The sequence below is a fragment of the Littorina saxatilis genome, linkage group LG3 (genome assembly GCF_037325665.1).
Source record: "Littorina saxatilis isolate snail1 linkage group LG3, US_GU_Lsax_2.0, whole genome shotgun sequence".
NCBI classification, from domain to species: domain Eukaryota; kingdom Metazoa; phylum Mollusca; class Gastropoda; order Littorinimorpha; family Littorinidae; genus Littorina; species Littorina saxatilis.
Genome location: NC_090247.1, coordinates 12,866,479 through 12,886,474, shown reverse-complemented (window position 1 = coordinate 12,886,474; position 19,996 = coordinate 12,866,479). Strand labels below are relative to the sequence as shown.

Genomic DNA, 19,996 nt, shown 5'->3' with positions numbered 1-19,996 from the left:
TCGAGTTTTGACTAAATGTTTTAACGTAGAGAGGGGAATCGAGACGAGGGTCGTGGTGTATGTGTGTGTGTCTGTGTGTGTGTGTGTGTGTGTGTGTAGAGCGATTCAGAGAAAACTACTGGACCGATCTTCATGAAACCTGACATGAGAGATCCTGAGTATGGTATCTCCAGATGGTTTTTTTCATTACATTTAGTCAAGTTTTGACTAAATGTTTTAACGTAGAGGGGGGAATCGAGACGAGGGTCGTGGTGTATGTGCGTGTGTGTGTGTGTGTGTGTGTGTGTAGAGCGATTCAGACTAAACTACTGGACCGATCTTTATGAAATTTGACATGAGAGTTTCTGGGTATGAAATCCCCGAACGTTTTTTTTCATTTTTTTGATAAATGTCTTTGATGACGTCATATCCGGCTTTTCGTGAAAGTTGAGGCGGCACTGTCACGCCCTCATTTTTCAACCAAATTGGTTGAAATTTTGGTCAAGTAATCTTCGACGAAGCCCGGACTTCGGTATTGCATTTCAGCTTGGTGGCTTAAAAATTAATTAATGACTTTGGTCATTAAAAATCTGAAAATTGTAAAAAAAAAATAAAAGTTTATAAAACGATCCAAATTTACATTCATCTTATTCTCCATCATTTTCTGATTCCAAAAACATATAAATATGTTATATTTGGATTAAAAACAAGCTCTGAAAATTAAATATATAAAAATTATTATCAAAATTAAATTGTCGAAATCAATTTAAAAACACTTTCATCTTATTTCTTGTCGGTTCCTGATTCCAAAAACATATAGATATGATATGTTTGGATTAAAAACACGCTCAGAAAGTTAAAACAAAGAGAGGTACAGAAAAGCGTGCTATCCTTCTTAGCGCAACTACTACCCCGCTCTTCTTGTCAATTTTACTGCCTTTGCCATGAGCGGTGGACTGACGATGCTACGAGCATACGGTCTTGCTGAAAAATGGCATTGCGTTCAGTTTCATTCTGTGTGTTCGACAGCTACTTGACCAAATGTTGTGTTTTCACCTTACGCGACTTGTTTTAGTTATTTTTTATAAATGTCTTTGATGACGTCATACCCGGTTTTTTCGTGAAAGTTGAGGCGGCACTGTCACGCTCTCATTTTTCAACCAAATTGTTTGACATTTTGGTCAAGTAATCTTCGACAAAGCCCGGACTTTGGTATTTCATTTCAGCTTGGAGGCTTAAAATCGAATTAATGAGTTTGCTCATTAAAGTTGTCATTAAAATCGATTTTTCGCAAACACATTTTAAAATTGATTGCATCGTATTCTTCATCATATTCTGAATCTAAAAATATATACATATGTCATGTTTACTCTTAATATGTTATCACAATTAACGAAAATAGAATAATTAGTCTTACGATTAAAATGTAAGAAATCGATCCAAAAATGATTTCATCTTATTCTTTGTCATTTCCTGATTCCAAAACCATATAGATATGATAGGTTGTATTCAAAATAAGCTCAGAAAGTTAACAAGAATACAGAAAAGCGCGCTTTCCTGCTTATTATACGCCACCGCACTAATCTGGCGTGTCAATATCACTTCGTTGTGCACGTGGAAGGTGAGCGATTTCCTTCACGCGGGGATTGACGAAGCTGTTTTGTCTTAGTAAAAAAGGCAGTGCATAGTTCCATTCCGTGTGTTCGACAGCTTGAGTAAATGTAGTAATTTCGCCTCACGCGACTTGTTTCAATTTGTAGTTGTGGCTCGGTGGATATTGATTGTTGTCGTGTGGTACGTTTCGCTTCATTTTCACGGTGCATGGTTTAATCCCTTTTCTTTCTGCACTCATCCACAAGTTAATGCACATTGTGTGATTTTAATCATCGCTATACCCTCTCCCCTACAAAAAAAACACACACAAAAACAAAACATTGCAAAACAAAGAAAACCAAGCAAGAAAAAAGAATGGCAGACAAACGAAAATAAATAAACAAACAAACACACACACAAAAAACACACACACACTCACACACACACACACACACACACACACACACACACACACACACACACACACACACACACACACACACACACACACACACACACACACACACACACACACACACACACACACACACACACACACAATCAAACAAACAAACAAACAAACCTTGATGGACAACTGAAAATAAAGCCTGCATCAGAAGTTGCTTTTAGACATAGACATAGAACACTTTATTATCTCAACGAGGAGAAACTCAGGTGTGGTGTATACAGCATTACAATAAAACGTAAGAACATAAATAAAATATCGAGGCTCACGTAGCCCACTTATAATAGTCAAGATTAGGACGACAATATCAAAACAAATCTCTCTCTCTCTCTCTCTCTCTCTCTCTCTCTCTCTCTCTCTCTCTCTCTCTCTCTCTCTCTCTCTCTCTCTCTCTCTCTCTCTCTGTCTCTGTGTCTGTCTCTCTCTCTCTCTCTCTCTCTCTCTCTCTCTCTCTCTCTCTCTCTCTCTCTCTCTCTCTCTCTCTCTCTCTCTCTCTCTCTCTCTCTCTCTCTCTCTCTCTCTCTCTCTCTCTCTCTCTCTCTCTCTCTCTCTCTCTCTCTCTCTCTCTCTCTCTCTCTCTCTCTCTCTCTCTCTCTCTCTCTCTCTCTCTCTCCTCTCTCTCTCTCTCTCTCTCTCTCTCTCTCTCTCTCTCTCTCTCTCTCTCTCTCTCTCTCTCTCTCTCTCTCTCTCTCTCTCTCTCTCTCTCTCTCTCTCTCTCTCTCTCTCTCTCTCTCTCTCTCTCTCTCTCTCTCTCTCTCTCTCTCTCTCTCTCTCTCTCTCTCTCTCTCTCTCTCTCTCTCTCTCTCTCTCTCTCTCTCTCTCTCTCTCTCTCTCTCTCTCTCTCTCTCTCTCTCTCTCTCTCTCTCTCTCTCTCTCTCTCTCTCTCTCTCTCTCTCTCTCTCTCTCTCTCTCTCTCTCTCTCTCTCTCTCTCTCTCTCTCTCTCTCTCTCTCTCTCTCTCTCTCTCTCTCTCTCTCTCTCTCTCTCTCTCTCTCTCTCTCTCTCTCTCTCTCTGTCTCTCTCTGTCTCGGTCTCTTTCTCTCTCTCTTTCTCTCTCTCTCTCTCTCTCTCTCTCTCTCTCTCTCTCTCTCTCTCTCTCTCTCTCTCTCTCTCCCCCTCTCTCTCGCTCCATTCATATCACATTTTCTAGTCTAACCTTGTTCGTGAGATATTACGTCCGTGTATGATTATCATGATTTTACTATTCTCTCGTCCCTTTTTCAGATCACGAGTTTGAATTTCTTCCGACAAGGAAAGTGACCGCAGACTAAGCTCCACCCCCCCCCCCCCCCCCGCCCCTGACGAGAAAAATGACACTGAACTCCAGGGTAATCTTTTTTAACGTTCATTTTTTAGATTACATACTGAACTTCTCGCTGACGATGAAGGTGATTTTGGGAACCTGGGTGGCGGCCTTCCTAACCACTGCGCCCCCTTTGGTGGGGATGAGCGAGTACACGTTCGAACCTTTCGGGACCTCCTGCACCATTGACTGGGATGACCCCTCCCCCCTCAACGTTTTCTACGTCTACCTCCTCGTCTTCGTCGCCTACGTGCTGCCCGTGGCCGTCATGTGTTACTGTTACTACAAGGTACGTGTTTTTGTGGCCGTCATGTGTTACTGTTACTACAAGGTACGTGTTTCTGTGGCCGTCATGTGTTACTGTTACTACAAGGTACGTGTTTCTGTGGCCGTCATGTGTTACTGTTACTACAAGGTACGTGTTTCTGTGGCCGTCATGTGTTACTGTTACTACAAGGTACGTGTTTTTGTGCGTCCATGCGTCCTGTTCGCAAGAGAAAACAAGTCGCGTAAGGCGAAATTACTGCATTTAGTCATGCTGTGGAACTCACAGAATGAAACTGAACGTAGTCCGCCGCTATTGCAAAAGGCAGTGAATGTGACGAGCCTGTTTGGCGCGGTAGCGGTTGCGCTGTGCTTGATAGCACGCTTTACTGTACCTCTCTTCGTTTTAACTTTCTGAGCGTGTTTTTAATTCAAACATATCATATTATCTATATGTTTTTGGAATCAGGAACCGACAAGGAATAAGATGAAATAGTTTTTAAAACGATTTCGGAAATTTAATTCTAATCATAATTTTTATATTTTTAATTTTCATTTTTAATCCGAATATAACATATTTATATTTGTTTGGAATCAGAACATAATGAAGAATAAAATAAAAGTAATTTTGGATCGTTTTATAAAAAAATAATTTTAATTACAATTTTCATATTTTTAATGACCAAAGTCATTAATTAATTTGTAAGCCTCCATGCTGAAATGCAATACCGAAGTCCGGCCTTCGTCGAAGATTGCTTGGCCAAAATTTCAATCAATTTGATTGAAAATTGAGGGTGTGACAGTGCCGCCTCAAGTTTTATAAAAAGCCGGATATGACGTCATAAAAGACATTTATCGAAAAAATGAAAAAATGTATGGGGATATCATACCCAGGAACTCTCATGTAAAATTTCATAAAGATCGGTCCAGTAGTTTACTCTGAATCGCTCTACACACACACACACACACACATACACACACGCAGAGACACACACACACACTCACACCCACACACACATAAACACACACACACACACACACACACACACACACACACACACAAATACACCACGACCCTCGTCTCGATTCCCCCTCTATGTTAAAACATTTCGTCAAAACTTGACTAAATGTAAAAAGGGTCCCAGAAATTGAATGGGCACCGTGTGGTTCATGTGGCCGTCATGTGTTACTGTTACTACAAGGTACGTGGGCTCCGACATGTGTGCGTCCCTGCGTCATTTACGCACTAAAAGCTAAAACACAAAAAAGCGTACCAGATATTTATGGCGCACGATGTGGTTCCCGTGGCCGTCATATGGTTCATGTTACTACAAGGTACGTGTTTCAGGAAGGGCTCCCCACTCTGTGCGTCCCTGAATCTTGTACGCACTAAAAGCCAAGAAAGCGTAGAACGCGGAGAATCTGAGATTCTGTAGGTGCTGAGAGAACAAGTATTGTGTCAGAAGAGAGTCAACGACGGGGATATAGCTCAGTTGGTAGCGCGCTGGATTTGTATTCAGTTGGCCGCTGTCAGCGTGAGTTCGATCCCAGGTTCGGCGGAAATTTATTTCACAGAGTCAACTTTGTGTGCAGACTCTCTTCGGTGTCCGAACCTCCCCCCGTGTACATTACATTGGGTGTGCACGTTAAAGATCCCACGATTGACAAAAGGGTCTTTCCTGGCAAAATTACTTAGGCACAGTTAATAATTGTCTACCTATACCACTGTGACTTGGAATAATAGGCCGTGAAAGGTAAATATGCGCCGAAATGGCTGCAATCTACTGGCCGTATAAAATTTCATTTCACACGGCATCACTGCAGAGCGCCTAGAACTGTACCCACGGAATATGCGCGATATAAGACTGATTGATTGAATGTTTCAGAGTGCTGCCTTACGTGTACATACATAGGCTAACACGTGTACATGAACCATGTGTCGTAAGTTTGTCCGAGAAAAATCAAGGGTACTCACTCTTTCACAACCTTTGTCTTGTTTGTTGTTCAAGGACAGGTTGTTAGACGAGGCTATGTGCCTTGTTTGTTGTTCAAGGACAGGTTGTTAGACGAGGCAATGTGCCTTGTTTGTTGTTCAAGGACAGGTTGTTAGACGAGGCAATGTGTCTTGTTTGTTGTTCAAGGACAGGTTGTTAGACGAGGCTATGTGCCTTAAACCTTTAACCTTGTCAAATAAAGTCCGTTCGTTTGTTTGTTGTTCAAGGACAGGTTGTTAGACGAGGCTATGTGCCTTGTTTGTTGTTCAAGGACAGGTTGTTAGACGAGGCTATGTGCCTTGTTTGTTGTTCAAGGACAGGTTGTTAGACGAGGCTATGTGCCTTGTTTGTTGTTCAAGGACAGGTTGTTAGACGAGGCTATGTGCCTTGTTTGTTGTTCAAGGACAGGTTGTTAGACGAGGCTATGTGCCTTGTTTGTTGTTCAAGGACAGGTTGTTAGACGAGGCTATGTGCCTTGTTTGTTGTTCAAGGACAGGTTGTTAGACGAGGCTATGTGCCTTGTTTGTTGTTCAAGGACAGGTTGTTAGACGAGGCTATGTGCCTTGTTTGTTGTTCAAGGACAGGTTGTTAGACGAGGCTATGTGCCTTGTTTGTTGTTTAAGGACAGGTTGTTAGACGAGGCAATGTGCCTTGTTTGTTGTTCAAGGACAGGTTGTTATACGAGGCTATGTGCCTTGTTTGTTGTTCAAGGACAGGTTGTTAGACGAGGCAATGTGCCTTGTTTGTTGTTCAAGGACAGGTTGTTAGACGAGGCAATGTGCCTTGTTTGTTGTTCAAGGACAGGTTGTTAGACGAGGCAATGTGCCTTGTTTGTTGTTCAAGGACAGGTTGTTAGACGAGGCAATGTGCCTTGTTTGTTGTTCAAGGACAGGTTGTTAGACGAGGCAATGTGCCTTGTTTGTTGTTCAAGGACAGGTTGTTAGACGAGGCAATGTGCCTTGTTTGTTGTTCAAGGACAGGTTGTTAGACGAGGCAATGTGCCTTGTTTGTTGTTCAAGGACAGGTTGTTAGACGAGGCAATGTGCCTTGTTTGTTGTTCAAGGACAGGTTGTTAGACGAGGCAATGTGCCTTGTTTGTTGTTCAAGGACAGGTTGTTAGACGAGGCTATGTGCCTTGTTTGTTGTTCAAGGACAGGTTGTTAGACGAGGCAATGTGCCTTGTTTGTTGTTCAAGGACAGGTTGTTAGACGAGGCTATGTGCCTTGTTTGTTGTTCAAGGACAGGTTGTTAGACGAGGCAATGTGCCTTGTTTGTTGTTCAAGGACAGGTTGTTAGACGAGGCAATGTGCCTTGTTTGTTGTTCAAGGACAGGTTGTTAGACGAGGCAATGTGCCTTGTTTGTTGTTCAAGGACAGGTTGTTAGACGAGGCAATGTGCCTTGTTTGTTGTTCAAGGACAGGTTGTTAGACGAGGCAATGTGCCTTGTTTGTTGTTCAAGGACAGGTTGTTAGACGAGGCAATGTGCCTTGTTTGTTGTTCAAGGACAGGTTGTTAGACGAGGCAATGTGCCTTGTTTGTTGTTCAAGGACAGGTTGTTAGACGAGGCTATGTGCCTTGTTTGTTGTTCAAGGACAGGTTGTTAGACGAGGCAATGTGCCTTGTTTGTTGTTCAAGGACAGGTTGTTAGACGAGGCAATGTGCCTTGTTTGTTGTTCAAGGACAGGTTGTTAGACGAGGCAATGTGCCTTGTTTGTTGTTCAAGGACAGGTTGTTAGACGAGGCAATGTGCCTTGTTTGTTGTTCAAGGACAGGTTGTTAGACGAGGCAATGTGCCTTGTTTGTTGTTCAAGGACAGGTTGTTAGACGAGGCAATGTGCCTTGTTTGTTGTTCAAGGACAGGTTGTTAGACGAGGCAATGTGCCTTGTTTGTTGTTCAAGGACAGGTTGTTAGACGAGGCAATGTGCCTTGTTTGTTGTTCAAGGACAGGTTGTTAGACGAGGCTATGTGCCTTGTTTGTTGTTCAAGGACAGGTTGTTAGACGAGGCTATGTGCCTTGTTTGTTGTTCAAGGACAGGTTGTTAGACGAGGCAATGTGCCTTAAACCTTTAACCTTGTCAAATAAAGTCCGTTCGTTTGTTTGTTGTTCAAGGACAGGTTGTTAGACGAGGCAATGTGCCTTAAACCTTTAACCTTGTCAAATAAAGTCCGTTCGTTTGTTTGTTCGTTCGTTACAACTGCATAAAATCCCAAGAGAGTTATTTCTGAAAATCGTCTATTCAGTGCAACACATTGGAAAGAGTGTAAGTAGGACTACAGTCACTCGACATAGAATTGGATTGTACCCAACATGTAATTTGGTGTATATACGGTACGAACAGAAAATATTGCAAATTATATCGTCTATACACCTGTCACATAACCACACCTGACAAGGTATGAGTGTATGTACATCATCCACGGTGAAATCCACACTTTCCCTAGTGTCTTGTTGAAAATATATTCTCTGTCGTTTTACTTTTGTGCGATCGCCGAAATAGGGCTGCGTGCAACTATCCGACAATCCATCATCCCCCCTTCCCCCGCCCCCCCTCCCCAACCCCGCCGACGTGACATCACTGTATCAGAATAGCAATATACGAGTATTTACCGTGATTCCACAGCCTGGCTACACGCTGGACATAAATGGATATTTTTTTCAAATTCGCAATTTAGCGTACGGGTTGGTTACAAAAATAATTTAGCAATATGAACAGATATTAGCTTTTTAGAGACTTGCCAATTACGAAACCTATGGGATATTCCAACATGGCGAGCGAACAAAAACTTTTTTTCTAATGTTTTGATACTTTAACGAGAATCTTGCACGCAAGACGACCTAGCGACAAACAAACACGTGCATGTTTCGTGAGCATCTCACTGGCACGCCACTCATTGGGTCACTGACCATTTCACTCGCTATCACTCCGACACAGAAACAAAGTAGAAGACACACCGACAGGAAGACAGATAGACAGACAGATAGACAGACAGACGGACGGACAGACGACACACACACACACACACACACACACACACACACACACACACACACACACACACACACACACACACACACACACACACACACACACACACACACAAACAAACACACACACACAGACGCACTCAGGCTTGTGTGTGTATGTGCGTGCGTGCGTGTGCGTGCGTGCGTGCGTGCGTGTCTGTGTGTGTGTGTGTGTGTGTGTTTGTGTGTGTTTGTCTGTGTGTGTTTGTCTGTGTGTGTGTGTGTGTGTGTGTGTGTGTGTTTGTTTGTGTGGGTGTGTGTGTTTGTCTGTGTGTGTGTGTGTGTGTGTTTGTTTGTGTGTGTGTGTGTGTGTGTGTGTGTTCGTGGTAATGTTGAACTTTTGTGTCGTAAAATCAACGTAAGCCTCTAATTCCGCAGAACCTGCACTTGTAAGCATAACAAGTTTGTTGAGATACATTGGAAGTTACGGAATGAACTGTACAGATGCCTTTCATTTACACGTGTTTTAGAAGGAAAACATCGGCAGCTGCCTATTTTGGTGCATTTTTCGAAGGAAGGGAGTTAACTCTGTCAATATTACGTGTGCCTATGCGTGTTCTCTCCGGTGACCAACTCAATTATTTATGCTTTACATGTTGGAGCTGAATCCATGGAATAATTTCCCTTCTATTGGATTATAGGTACCTGTGCAATTGTATCAAAAATAAGTCAATAATGCCACCGGATTGTGCACCATGAATTTACAACGCTAGATTTTCATACTTGTAAAATAAAGTTCAGTTCAGTATGGTTCACTCTGTCTCTGTCTCTCCCACACTATTGACTTTCTCCTGGTGTTCTGTGTGTAGGTTGTCATCCGGTCTAACCAGCTGGTTCGAGCCATGAAAATGGCGCAGAGAAAGACCATGACGTTGGGAGAGGCTGAAGATGCCAACATCACATTGGCTGAGAACAAAGTCACGTGGGTAAGCGTTGTGTGGCAAGATCTGATTGGCTGCCGGGGGATGCGTTCTTTTAGAAACGTTACACCAGACAAACGTCCAACCGAAGGATGGCGCGACTGACCAGACAACCAAACTCTGTGTGTGTGTGTGTGTGTGTGTGTGTGTGAATCACAAGAAATTGTGTCTTCCTGTAGTAACACAGAGGCTGTGTGTGTGTTTGTGTGTGTGTGTGAGAGTGTGTGTGTGTGTGTATGTGTGTGTGTGCGCGCGCGCGTGTGTGCGTACGTGCGTGCGTGTTTGCGTGTGTGTGTGTGCGTGTGTGTCTGTATGTGTGTGTGTGTGTGTGTGTGTGTGTGAGTGTGTTTTGTGTGTGTGTGTGAGAGAGAGTGTGGGTGTGTGTGTGTGTGAGAGAGAGAGTGTGTGTGTGTGTATGTGTGTGTGTGTGTGTGTGTGTGTGTGTGTGTGTGAGAGAGAGAGAGAGAGTGTGTGTGTGTGTGTGTGTGTGTTTGTGTTTCACACAGAGGCTGCGTGCGTGCGCGCATGCGGGCTTGCGTGTTATTGTCCGATCTACGACCCTGAAATTCCCTTCTTTAATTCGTTGACAGATAACCCTCATCATGGTGACCGTCTTCGTCATCGTCTGGTCGCCCTGTACTTGCGTGTGTGTGTGGGCCATCTACGACTCTTGATTTCCCCTTCTTTCGTTGACAGATATCCCTCATCATGGTGACTGTCTTCGTGATCATCTGGTCGCCCTATACCTTCGTGTGTGTGTGGGCCATCTATGACAAAGACATCCCCGTGTGGCTCAACACGCTGCCCACTATGTGCGCCAAGGCGTCGTGCATGCTCAACCCCGTCATCTTCTACCTAACAAACCCCGTGTTCCGCAACACCTTCATGGCCACTTTCTGCCGCAACAAGGTCACGCCGTTGCCCAAGAACATGTGAGTTGCGTTACTTTCGCGTACACTATGGCAACAACCCCAACAAAATCTTTACTTCCATCCCCATTTTGAAATATCGCAACAACAGACTTCCAGATCTATAACACGATCATATGTGTTCTCTGTTTGCATGTCTGTCCAGTATCCTGTCCCCCCATAAAGCATATCAACTCTACCTGTCCCAAGATAGGCCAATTGGTTCTAAGAGGACGTTAAAACTAATTATCATCACCTTATACATATATATCACGGCTGTTCCAAGCTTGTGTTTTAGTGTGGGTTAAAAAATAGCCCAGCAGGGAGAATAGTTTGGCTAACAACAGCTGCAACCAGCACACTGTTAAGCTTGCTTGCCTATTAAACCCAACTGCTTCCGCGCTATACTGGGAGATTGGCCTACTCAGTACATAGCACTGAGAGAGCTGCTAGTTGCGGTGTTATATCTCTGCTGTGGAGAAAGAATGGGTGCGAAAAATAGCCTGCAGCTAAAGTAGCAGAAATGAAGCAATGGGACAGTTGGTCTGTCTGTCTGTTTCTCTGTTTGTCTGTTTGCCAAACTTATATCTCTGGTAGTTATGGGTCGATTGAGCTGTATCGAATGAAGGTTGGATTTCCTTTGTTCGAGCAATGTCACGTCAGAGGCCGAGTTCATATTTAGGCAGCCGGTTGATATTGCAAAGAATACTCGTTTAATCGTCAAAAGTAAGAAACATTCAAATGGAAATGAGTCGATTCGTGAATATTCTTTTCAATTTTGGCCAAAGTGTGTCAATCTATGTAAAATGTCACAAGTTTCCCCCCAAAATTGCAACAAAACGTATTGTGTTTGGGTGCCTAATTATCCATAGGATAACAGTTCTTGCCATCCCCCACCCCCTCCCCCCATCATACAACTTTCTAGAAGATGTAAAACCTAAATTATAGAAATGTAACTATGCTTGACAAAAACCTAAAGCGACATAAGAATTTGTTGTGTTTGCTTTTTACGAAAACACAAACCTTTAGTTTTTCATTCAACAACCGCGGGATAGAAGGTAAAGAACTCGTGTGTGTCCACTACAAACTCTTGTTGTTATCGCCCCTGCATATTTCTTGTTGTCTCATAGGAAACGTACAGACACAGACACAAAGACACTCAAGCACGCACGCACGCACGCACGTACGCACACACACGAACACATACACACACACACACACACACACACACACACTAACACACACTAACACACACACCTTCACACACACGCACACACACACACACGCACACTAACACATACACACAAACACACACACACACACACACACACACACACACACACTAACACACACATACACACACACACACTCGAACACACACACTTGTGGGCGTTTAAAGATGTCTGTGCTACTTACTAAGTGTATTGTAATCGGCGCTCGATCGGTGTTTGTGTGTGTGTGTGTGTGTGTGTGTGTGTGTGTGTGTGTGTGTGTGTGTGTGTGTGTGTGTGTGTGTGAGTGAGTGTGTGTATGTTAAACTAGATGATTACCCGCTTCGCCGGGAAGAAGTAGAGCCGAATACCAGGCTGCACCTGGGACCCGGCTCTGCACGAAGGAAAGGAGATAAACGAAGGAAAGGAGATAAACGCGCAAAACACTGGAGACCTTCTAAAAATAGTAACGTGCAGTGACCTTCTAAAAATAGTAACGTAGTAACGGGAATATGGATTGACGCCACACGGAGGAAGGGAGATAATCGCGGCTGAAAACACTGGAGAAGATAAGTAAGAGTTACTGGTAGTGGATCCCGACAAAAAAAAAAAAAAAAAAATCGGTTCAGCGCGCATAGCCAAACTGCATGTCAGCCAAACTATAACCTGTGTTTGTGGTACTGAAAGATGAAAATAGCAGCTTAACTTGTATTGTTGAGGAGCGTTCTTTTTCACAATTATGCGTAATTCTTCATGTTCATCTATTTGTTCATCTTTTCCTATTATCGTTCTTTTGTTTCCAAAATAAATGTTTGCGTCGTTTGCATCACTGGGATACTGTGTGTGTGTGTGTGTGTGTGTGTGTGTGTGTGTGTGTGTGTGTGTGTATGTGTGTGTGTGTGTGTGTGTGTGTGTGTGTTTGTGTGTGTGTGTTTGTGAGTGTGTGTGCGTGCGTGCTAAAAAGTATATTATCACAGTCATGGTCAGTATCGACGACAACACACACACACACGCACACGCACACACACACATACACACAAACAAACATACACACTAAACTCACTATTGCCGATTTCGCGTAATGGGCAACTTGCCTTTTTGTTTCTGTTATTATTTTAGTTAGCAGGTCTAGTTGAGCACGTATTAAGTATCATGTACCCACTACTAGTCATTGTGCATTTTAGTTAATGGACTGATGATGTTATTTGTATGGAGTCGACGCACGTGCGAGGATATGTATGTGTGGGAGGGGGGGGGGCGCGGGAGATGGAAGCTTGCTGTATGTTATGTAATGTATATATTGTGTGTGATACGTGGAAATGTGATACTATTTATTTGCATGTATGATACAGGTACAAATGTGATAATTGTAGGCTTATACTAGTGATTACTGTGTGTGATACATGAAATGTGATATGAATGCTGTTTTTATATGTTATACTCTTACTTTCTCCCAAGCGCAAGACAAATTCTTCTGTGAAAATTGAAGCCAATAAAATTTGAGTTTGAGTTTGAGTTTGAGTTTGAGTTTGAGTTTAATCGGCTGCTGATTCCGCGTAATCGGCTGCTGAATTCGCGAAATAGGCAAGTTTTAGAGGCGTTTACGCGATTTCAGCAAAACGCCGCCGATTTCACGTAATGGCCAGCGTTTTGCCGATTACGCGAAATGGGCAAAAATGTTGCCGATTCCGCGAATTCGGCAATTCCGTGAATTCGGCACGACATATATATGTATAGGTTACAACACGAGTGGTTTTTTATATGGCTTGTATTTCAGTCAAGACCCAGCGGATGAATATCATCGGGAGACACGAGCCTCTGGCGAGTGGCTCTCGATTGATATTCCCGCTGGGTCTTGACTGAAATACAAGCCATATAAAAAACCACGAGTGTTGTAATCTGTATATCCCATTCTACCATCAAACACAAAGTGTAGACTACTAGCGGCACTGTTGCGATCTGTGCAGGGTAAAACTGTTGCCAGCGAGACTTAGCCCTTTTGCAACCTTAAACTAAGTGACCGTCGCTGAAAAAATAAAACGAATGAGTGCATCGATAAGTACGCGGTAACACTACTTTCAGACCATTTAAAAGCTTTAAGTAAAGGTTCATAAGTTGCAAGAAAGTAATGAAGTCGAATAGAAATTAATTTAGTTGAAGCGCACAATTCTTTTGTTTTGCGTTTCAGGTCGGCAGAACGGGCGAAACGGGTTTGGGACCCATTTGGCTTACTCGATTCAGAATCGATTCCACGTTGTTTTTCTCAAACGTGTGTAATTAGGCTTATTGACAGAGAAGCAAATTTTAGGGAACAAATATGTAGGTTTAGATTTAACCATTTGCTCCCTATTTGAAATGTATCTACGTGATAAACTGTTTTGCGAGTGTGTTTGCATGGATGAACTTAAACTGGTATGGTGTGAGGAAAACGCGACCGACACGTCTGTCACCGCCGATTGATTGCATTTTGAAGGAATATGACTGGATTACGGAAAAAATATGTGGACTTACTGCAGAGCCAGGCAAAAGAGTAGACTTGCTCGCAAAACACGTGAAACAGCCGATGTTTGATAGCTGAAGGCGCACACCAAAACACACTACCGACAGATTCTCAAAAGTCGTCTGCTAACGATGCAAGGGGAGGGTACTCGTGTTTTTGTTTTGGTTCGCTAGCATCTGGTTATCTTGTAAGTTGAATGTTCGTTTTTTTCGACCTGCATTGCTTTCATAATGAAAGAAACTTTTGCTTATTGCATCTCATACATCAGATCAGTTCTGAGATTCATTTTTGCGTGCAACTGATATGGTTTTCTGAGCCGTGCAATACGATTTTAGAACTTCATACAAATGTGTCACATTGTTCGGCGCGAGGTCAAAGGTCGGGAGGAAAGTAGTCCTTTGCCCAAATCGGAATCTGCACTATCATATATTTTTTGGAGTCCATGATGTATTTATTGAGCTATAAAAATACAACATTTATACCCATACTGAAGTAACAGAGACAAAGAAGGGAGGTCATGGGATATATATATATATATATATAGTATGTATGACATTTTGCTGTTGTTTGCACCAAGTAGTCTAGACAGTAGCCCTGACACGCCACTCAACTGCCTGTGATTTCAGATGCTGTCTGGACTTTTGCAGGAACGAGCAGCAGACCTTCAAGGTCGACAAGACCAAGGACGGCATCTTCATCGGCGAGACGAACGTCACGTTCCGCAAGGCCGAGACCACCATGTTCTGACGTCAGTGCTCCCCCGTTGAGCAAACGGAGATATCGCTCAATTTCATCGAAGAGGGATCGTCCTTGTTTTAGTTAAAACCGAACATCCGTCTGCAGGACACCAAGCCTTGTTATAGTAGAAGGCCACAGAGATAAAATTTAGCGTTGCCAGCGACACTGGATGTATTGCAGGCAGGAGAAAGCAGAGATGCATCTGTCGCGCCCACGAATGTGGCCTTTAAGAAGATCGTTGGTCCCATGTTGGGACGTGATCCTTCCACGACCAGAGTTCTTATTGAAATTCATAGATGAGGGCTCAGGAAGGTTGAGCATCATCTACATCATTGTAACTAATTCGTTGAACGAAAGGAGACATTGCTGAATGTATCAAAGAGTGCGCAGGAAAGTCGAACGTCATCTCATGTTGTGACATCATTGTAACAAATTCACGGAACAGAAAGGAGATATTGCTGAATATCATCGAACAGTGCGCAAGAAGGCTGAACATCATATCATGTTGTGACATCATTGTAACTTATTCGTTAAACGAAAGGAGACATTGCTGAATTTTATCGAAGAGTGCGCATGAAGGTTGAACATCATCTCATGTTGTGACATCATTGTAACTAATTCACGGAACAGAAAGGAGACATTGCTGAATTTCATCAAAGAGTGTGCAAGAAGGTTGAACATCATCTCATCTTGAACATCATCTCATGTTGTGACATCATTGTAACTAATTCACGGAACAGAAAGGAGACATTGCTGAATTTCATCAAAGAGTGCGCAAGAAGGTTGAACATCATCTCATGTTGTGACATCATTGCAACTAATTCGTGTTTAGTGAAAGGAGTTGTCGCTGAATTTCATCGAAGAGTACACAAGGAGGCTGAACTTCATCTCATATTGTGACGTCATTGTTACGTCGTTGGCCGAAAGGAGATATTGCAGAATTTCATCGAAGAGAGCGCGGAAGTGTCGAACATCATCTCATGTTTTGACATCATTGTAACTAATCTATTGAAAGAATTAAGGTGATATTGTTGAATGTATCAAAGAGTGCGCAGGAAAGTCGAACGTCATCTCATGTTGTGACATCATTGTAACTAATCCATTGAACGAAATGAGATATTGCTGAATGTATCAAAGAGTGCGCAGGAAAGTCGAACGTCATCTCATGTTGTGACGTCATTCTAACTAATTCGTTTTGACCGAAAGGAGATACCGCCGAATTTCATCGAACAGTGCGCAGGTCAGTCGAAAGTGATCTCATGTTGTGACATCATAGACATTGTTACATTATTGACCGAAAGCAATTTCATTGAAGAGACCTGTACCTGGTCCAATGAGGCCTGGCTACATATTGTGGAATCATCGTTACATCACTCCATCTTCTTCTTCTTCAGCGTTCCAGAATTTTTTGGATATGTGTGAGCTCGTTTGCCCATTTGGGTTCCCCACACAATACTCTGAGAGCATAGTCAGCTCCACTCCGCTTTCGTTGAGTAGGCATGCTGGGTATTTCCGTGTTTCCATAACCCACCGAACTCCGACATGGATTACAGGATCTTTTTCGTGCGCACTTGGTCTTGTGCTGGCGTGTACACACGAAGGAGGTTGAGTCACTGGCAGGTTTTGACCTGGGAGATCGGAATAATCTCCATTCTTAACCCACCAGGCGGCAGCGACCCGGATTCGAACACACGACCTCCCGATTAGGAGGCCGACGTCTTACAACCACGCCACTGCGCCCGTCACACATCACGCCATCAACGGAGTGTTCATTGTATTTCACCCGTGAGAGTTCTTTCGTGTTTTAGATGAGTAGACTGGGTCCACGTTATGACGCCTCACTTAGTAGATGAAGGGAGAACTATCGTTGAATTTCATCGATCGAAGAGGGATAGTCCTTGTTTTGCTTGCAAGACAAGGTTGGCGTCACGTTCATCGTTACATTGCAAAGAGAAAGGAAATATTGCTGAATTACAACAAGTCAAAAACGGGATAAAAACGGCCATACACATGAAAACCCACTCGTGCAAAAACATGAGTGAACGTGGGAGCGTCAGCCGATGAACGCAGACGAAGAAGAAGTATTGCAATATTGAGAGAAGTGATCATTTCATTGAAGAGAACACGGCTTGTTCAAGAAGGCCGGTCAGACGCAATGTTATGACGTTAACATTTTACATGTGACAAAGTATCATTATTTATTACCATTTCAGTGCCCCATATGGCTTTTTGACCAATCAGGACTGATTCTAGGTGACCCTTTAAATGTTATAACGTTCAGGCAGGGACCCTTTTTGTTTATCACGCTAAAAATGAACAAGGAAAAGTAACAATTGGAATGAACAATATCAGCGTGACTTATTCTAGAGAATGACACTTCAAATGCTGTCAGATACTACAATCTTCATCTAAAAAATACCGAAAAGCCAGTTTTGTCGGTTGGCGCTTTACGGAACGGCAAAGCACCACCCGCCCTCTGCGTTTGCAATGTCGACCCACTCACTCCAAAATGTCATTGTCAAAGTTCTGACGATTCAAGTGAAATTGCTTCAATTAATTTACGTGAAATATATTTACGTCATTTCCTTTCTCTCTGGCATCGTTTCGAAATCTGTCGCTCTGAGTTGGACAAGAGATATCGAAGCAACTGAAACGCATGTTCAATACGGTTTCTCTTGTGAGATTGTTGTGTGAACGAATTTGACCTGTGAATATTCATCACGTCAGGTGAGTGACTCTGATTGGCTGACCCAGGTCACGAGAATGCTTTGACTGACAGGCATAATCATATATTAGAGCGATCCAGTTCCCAATGCGGCTGTTCCATCTAATTCGCGGGGTCGCTTCGAAATTTCTTTTGGTCGAAATAGACGGTAATAAAACCGTTATTTCTAATATGCTGACTGTTAGGAAATGATAACAGACATTTCTCAAAAATGATATCAGCATTCGCCTCCGGCTCATGCTGAATATCTATTTGAGGGCCCCAAAGGGGGGGTATCATCACGATCACGGGAAGGGAAATTTTAGCTTTCACGATCACAGTTACCTTGATTTTTGTTTTCACGATCACGAACACCAGTGGCAAATCACGGTCACGGTAAAAGTTGCATGTACAGAAAGCACGTGTCAAAGTAAACACAACCACACAGTAATTCGCTCCTCTGGATCTATTGTTTATTCAACACAAAGTGAGAACTGTTGCACTTTTTTATTATTATTTTTTGAATTCTCTTTCATGCACACATAGAAATACATATCATGATTTGTAATCAGTAACAAGAATGTTGTTTTCATTGTTCTCTCTCTCTCTCTCTCTCTCTCTCTCTCTCTCTCTCTCTCTCTCTCTCTCTCTCTCTCTCTCTCTCTCTCTCTCTCTCTCTCTCTCCACTCATACACATTCAACTCCCACACCCTCACTCACACACATGAATATATACTTGCACAATTTCACATTTCCAGAGCTAAATCTTGTAAACCCATTTTCTCAAAAACTATTGGGTGGATTGAAATGAAAGTACATGTATGTGTGATGGGTTCTTTATTTTCAACTTTGCCATACTATTTGAGGTACACCATCGCCTGGTTTCATGGCCTTGAAAAACAAACAGGAATGCTACAGGCCAAAAATGGTTTTACCTGAAAGAAGCGCGCAGTGCCAGTGGCTTCGCCACAAGCCTGAGCCTGCGAAACAGGCGAGGCAACTAGGGGGGTCCGGGGGCACGACCCCCCGGAATATTTAAACGGTTAAAATCTGTGCAATCTGGTGCATTCTGGGCATCATTTTCAGGGCTGTAATAGTGTTGTGATCTTGTTAAAAATCCCATTTTAGCCTCCCCCCACCACCATTCAACACACCTCCAAACTGGTGAAAACAACACTACTGTGCGCTGGCTTCATTGAGACCGGCGCCCGGTCGCGTTGCGCGATATTCACACGGATCGTTTTTGCGGAAATTTTTCAACTTCACCGAAATAAATTTGACTTTACCGGATTTTGAAAACGGCTTTATCGTATTTCCAGCAATTACCGGAAAAGTAGCATGCCTGACAAAATCCCCAACGAACATGACTTTGATCGTCTTTGACATGAGGATCAAGTGACCCAAACTGGCACGTCTCCCCGCCATTGTTTCTGAATTTAACCCATTGTTGATATTAAAGTTTACAGGCGCTAAAAAAATCCAAGCTTAATGCAAAGAAGCGACAATTAGACAAGCGTGTCCACGTTGCTGGGATGAAAAACACATTTCTAGTTTCGGTTTTGGCTACACGCAGACTCGATCTCGAGCCAGTGGAGGTCACACTGAGCGAGTGACAGCCGGACGTGGCAATGTCGACAATGTCAATGATCTCACTCAAACTCAAAGATCTTGAACAAATTTCAAGATCTTTGCCTACATTCAGAACAGTCATAGAGCAACATAGATCAACATACCTTAATATTTCGTCTTCGGAAAGACCGACCCGTAGCCTGACCTTTCCACCAAGGAAGGCATTCTCGCCGCCTGCTTTGGTCTGGCTTGAATCCACACAATATAACAGAAGTTCGATGACAGTACCGCTGCACGCCATTTTTGATCTTCGAATTCGAATTTGACTGAATGCACTCAAAACTTTTGCACGAAGCCCTTCCATTGGATGAAGTTTGGCAGACTTTTGCAATTTGCCTTCTGATTGGATCTCTTTTTGTGTGTGATTGGTTCTCTTAAAGGGAAGCAATCGCTGTCAAAATCATATTTCTGAATGTGTTGTTGCTTCCCTTCAATCGGAATTGGCTCCTTGACGAATAGAGGATCATAGAGTGATACAGCTGTGAAAAATGTACGTTGAAAATAAAATGCTTTGCAATAATGCCCATCACGATCACGAAAACAAATGACGATCACGATCACGAGACTTGATTTTTTGGTCATCACGGATCACGGGCAAAGTCCCATCACGATCACAGAAATGGAAATTTCGGCAATCACGGTCACAGAAAGGTCAAAAAACGCCAATCACGATCACGGTTTTAAACCCTTTGGGGCCCTCCTATTTACTCGACATGTCTGCTATCGTTTGCTAAACGTCAGCATATTAGGAATAACTCATGA

The 19,996-nt window shown here is 43.0% G+C and overlaps 1 protein-coding gene across 1 annotated transcript in view; it reads left to right on the top strand.

The window, feature by feature from the left end:
* LOC138960845 (visual pigment-like receptor peropsin) overlaps positions 1-10,480 on the top strand; it is a 41,198-nt gene extending 30,718 nt beyond the window's left edge. The window contains exons 3-5 of the mRNA XM_070332486.1: positions 3,394-3,797; positions 9,434-9,550; positions 10,241-10,480. Coding sequence (XP_070188587.1) covers positions 3,394-3,797; positions 9,434-9,550; positions 10,241-10,480 — 761 coding nt within the window. The remainder of the gene's footprint in view (positions 1-3,393; positions 3,798-9,433; positions 9,551-10,240) is intronic.
* Positions 10,481-19,996: the final 9,516 nt, after the last annotated feature.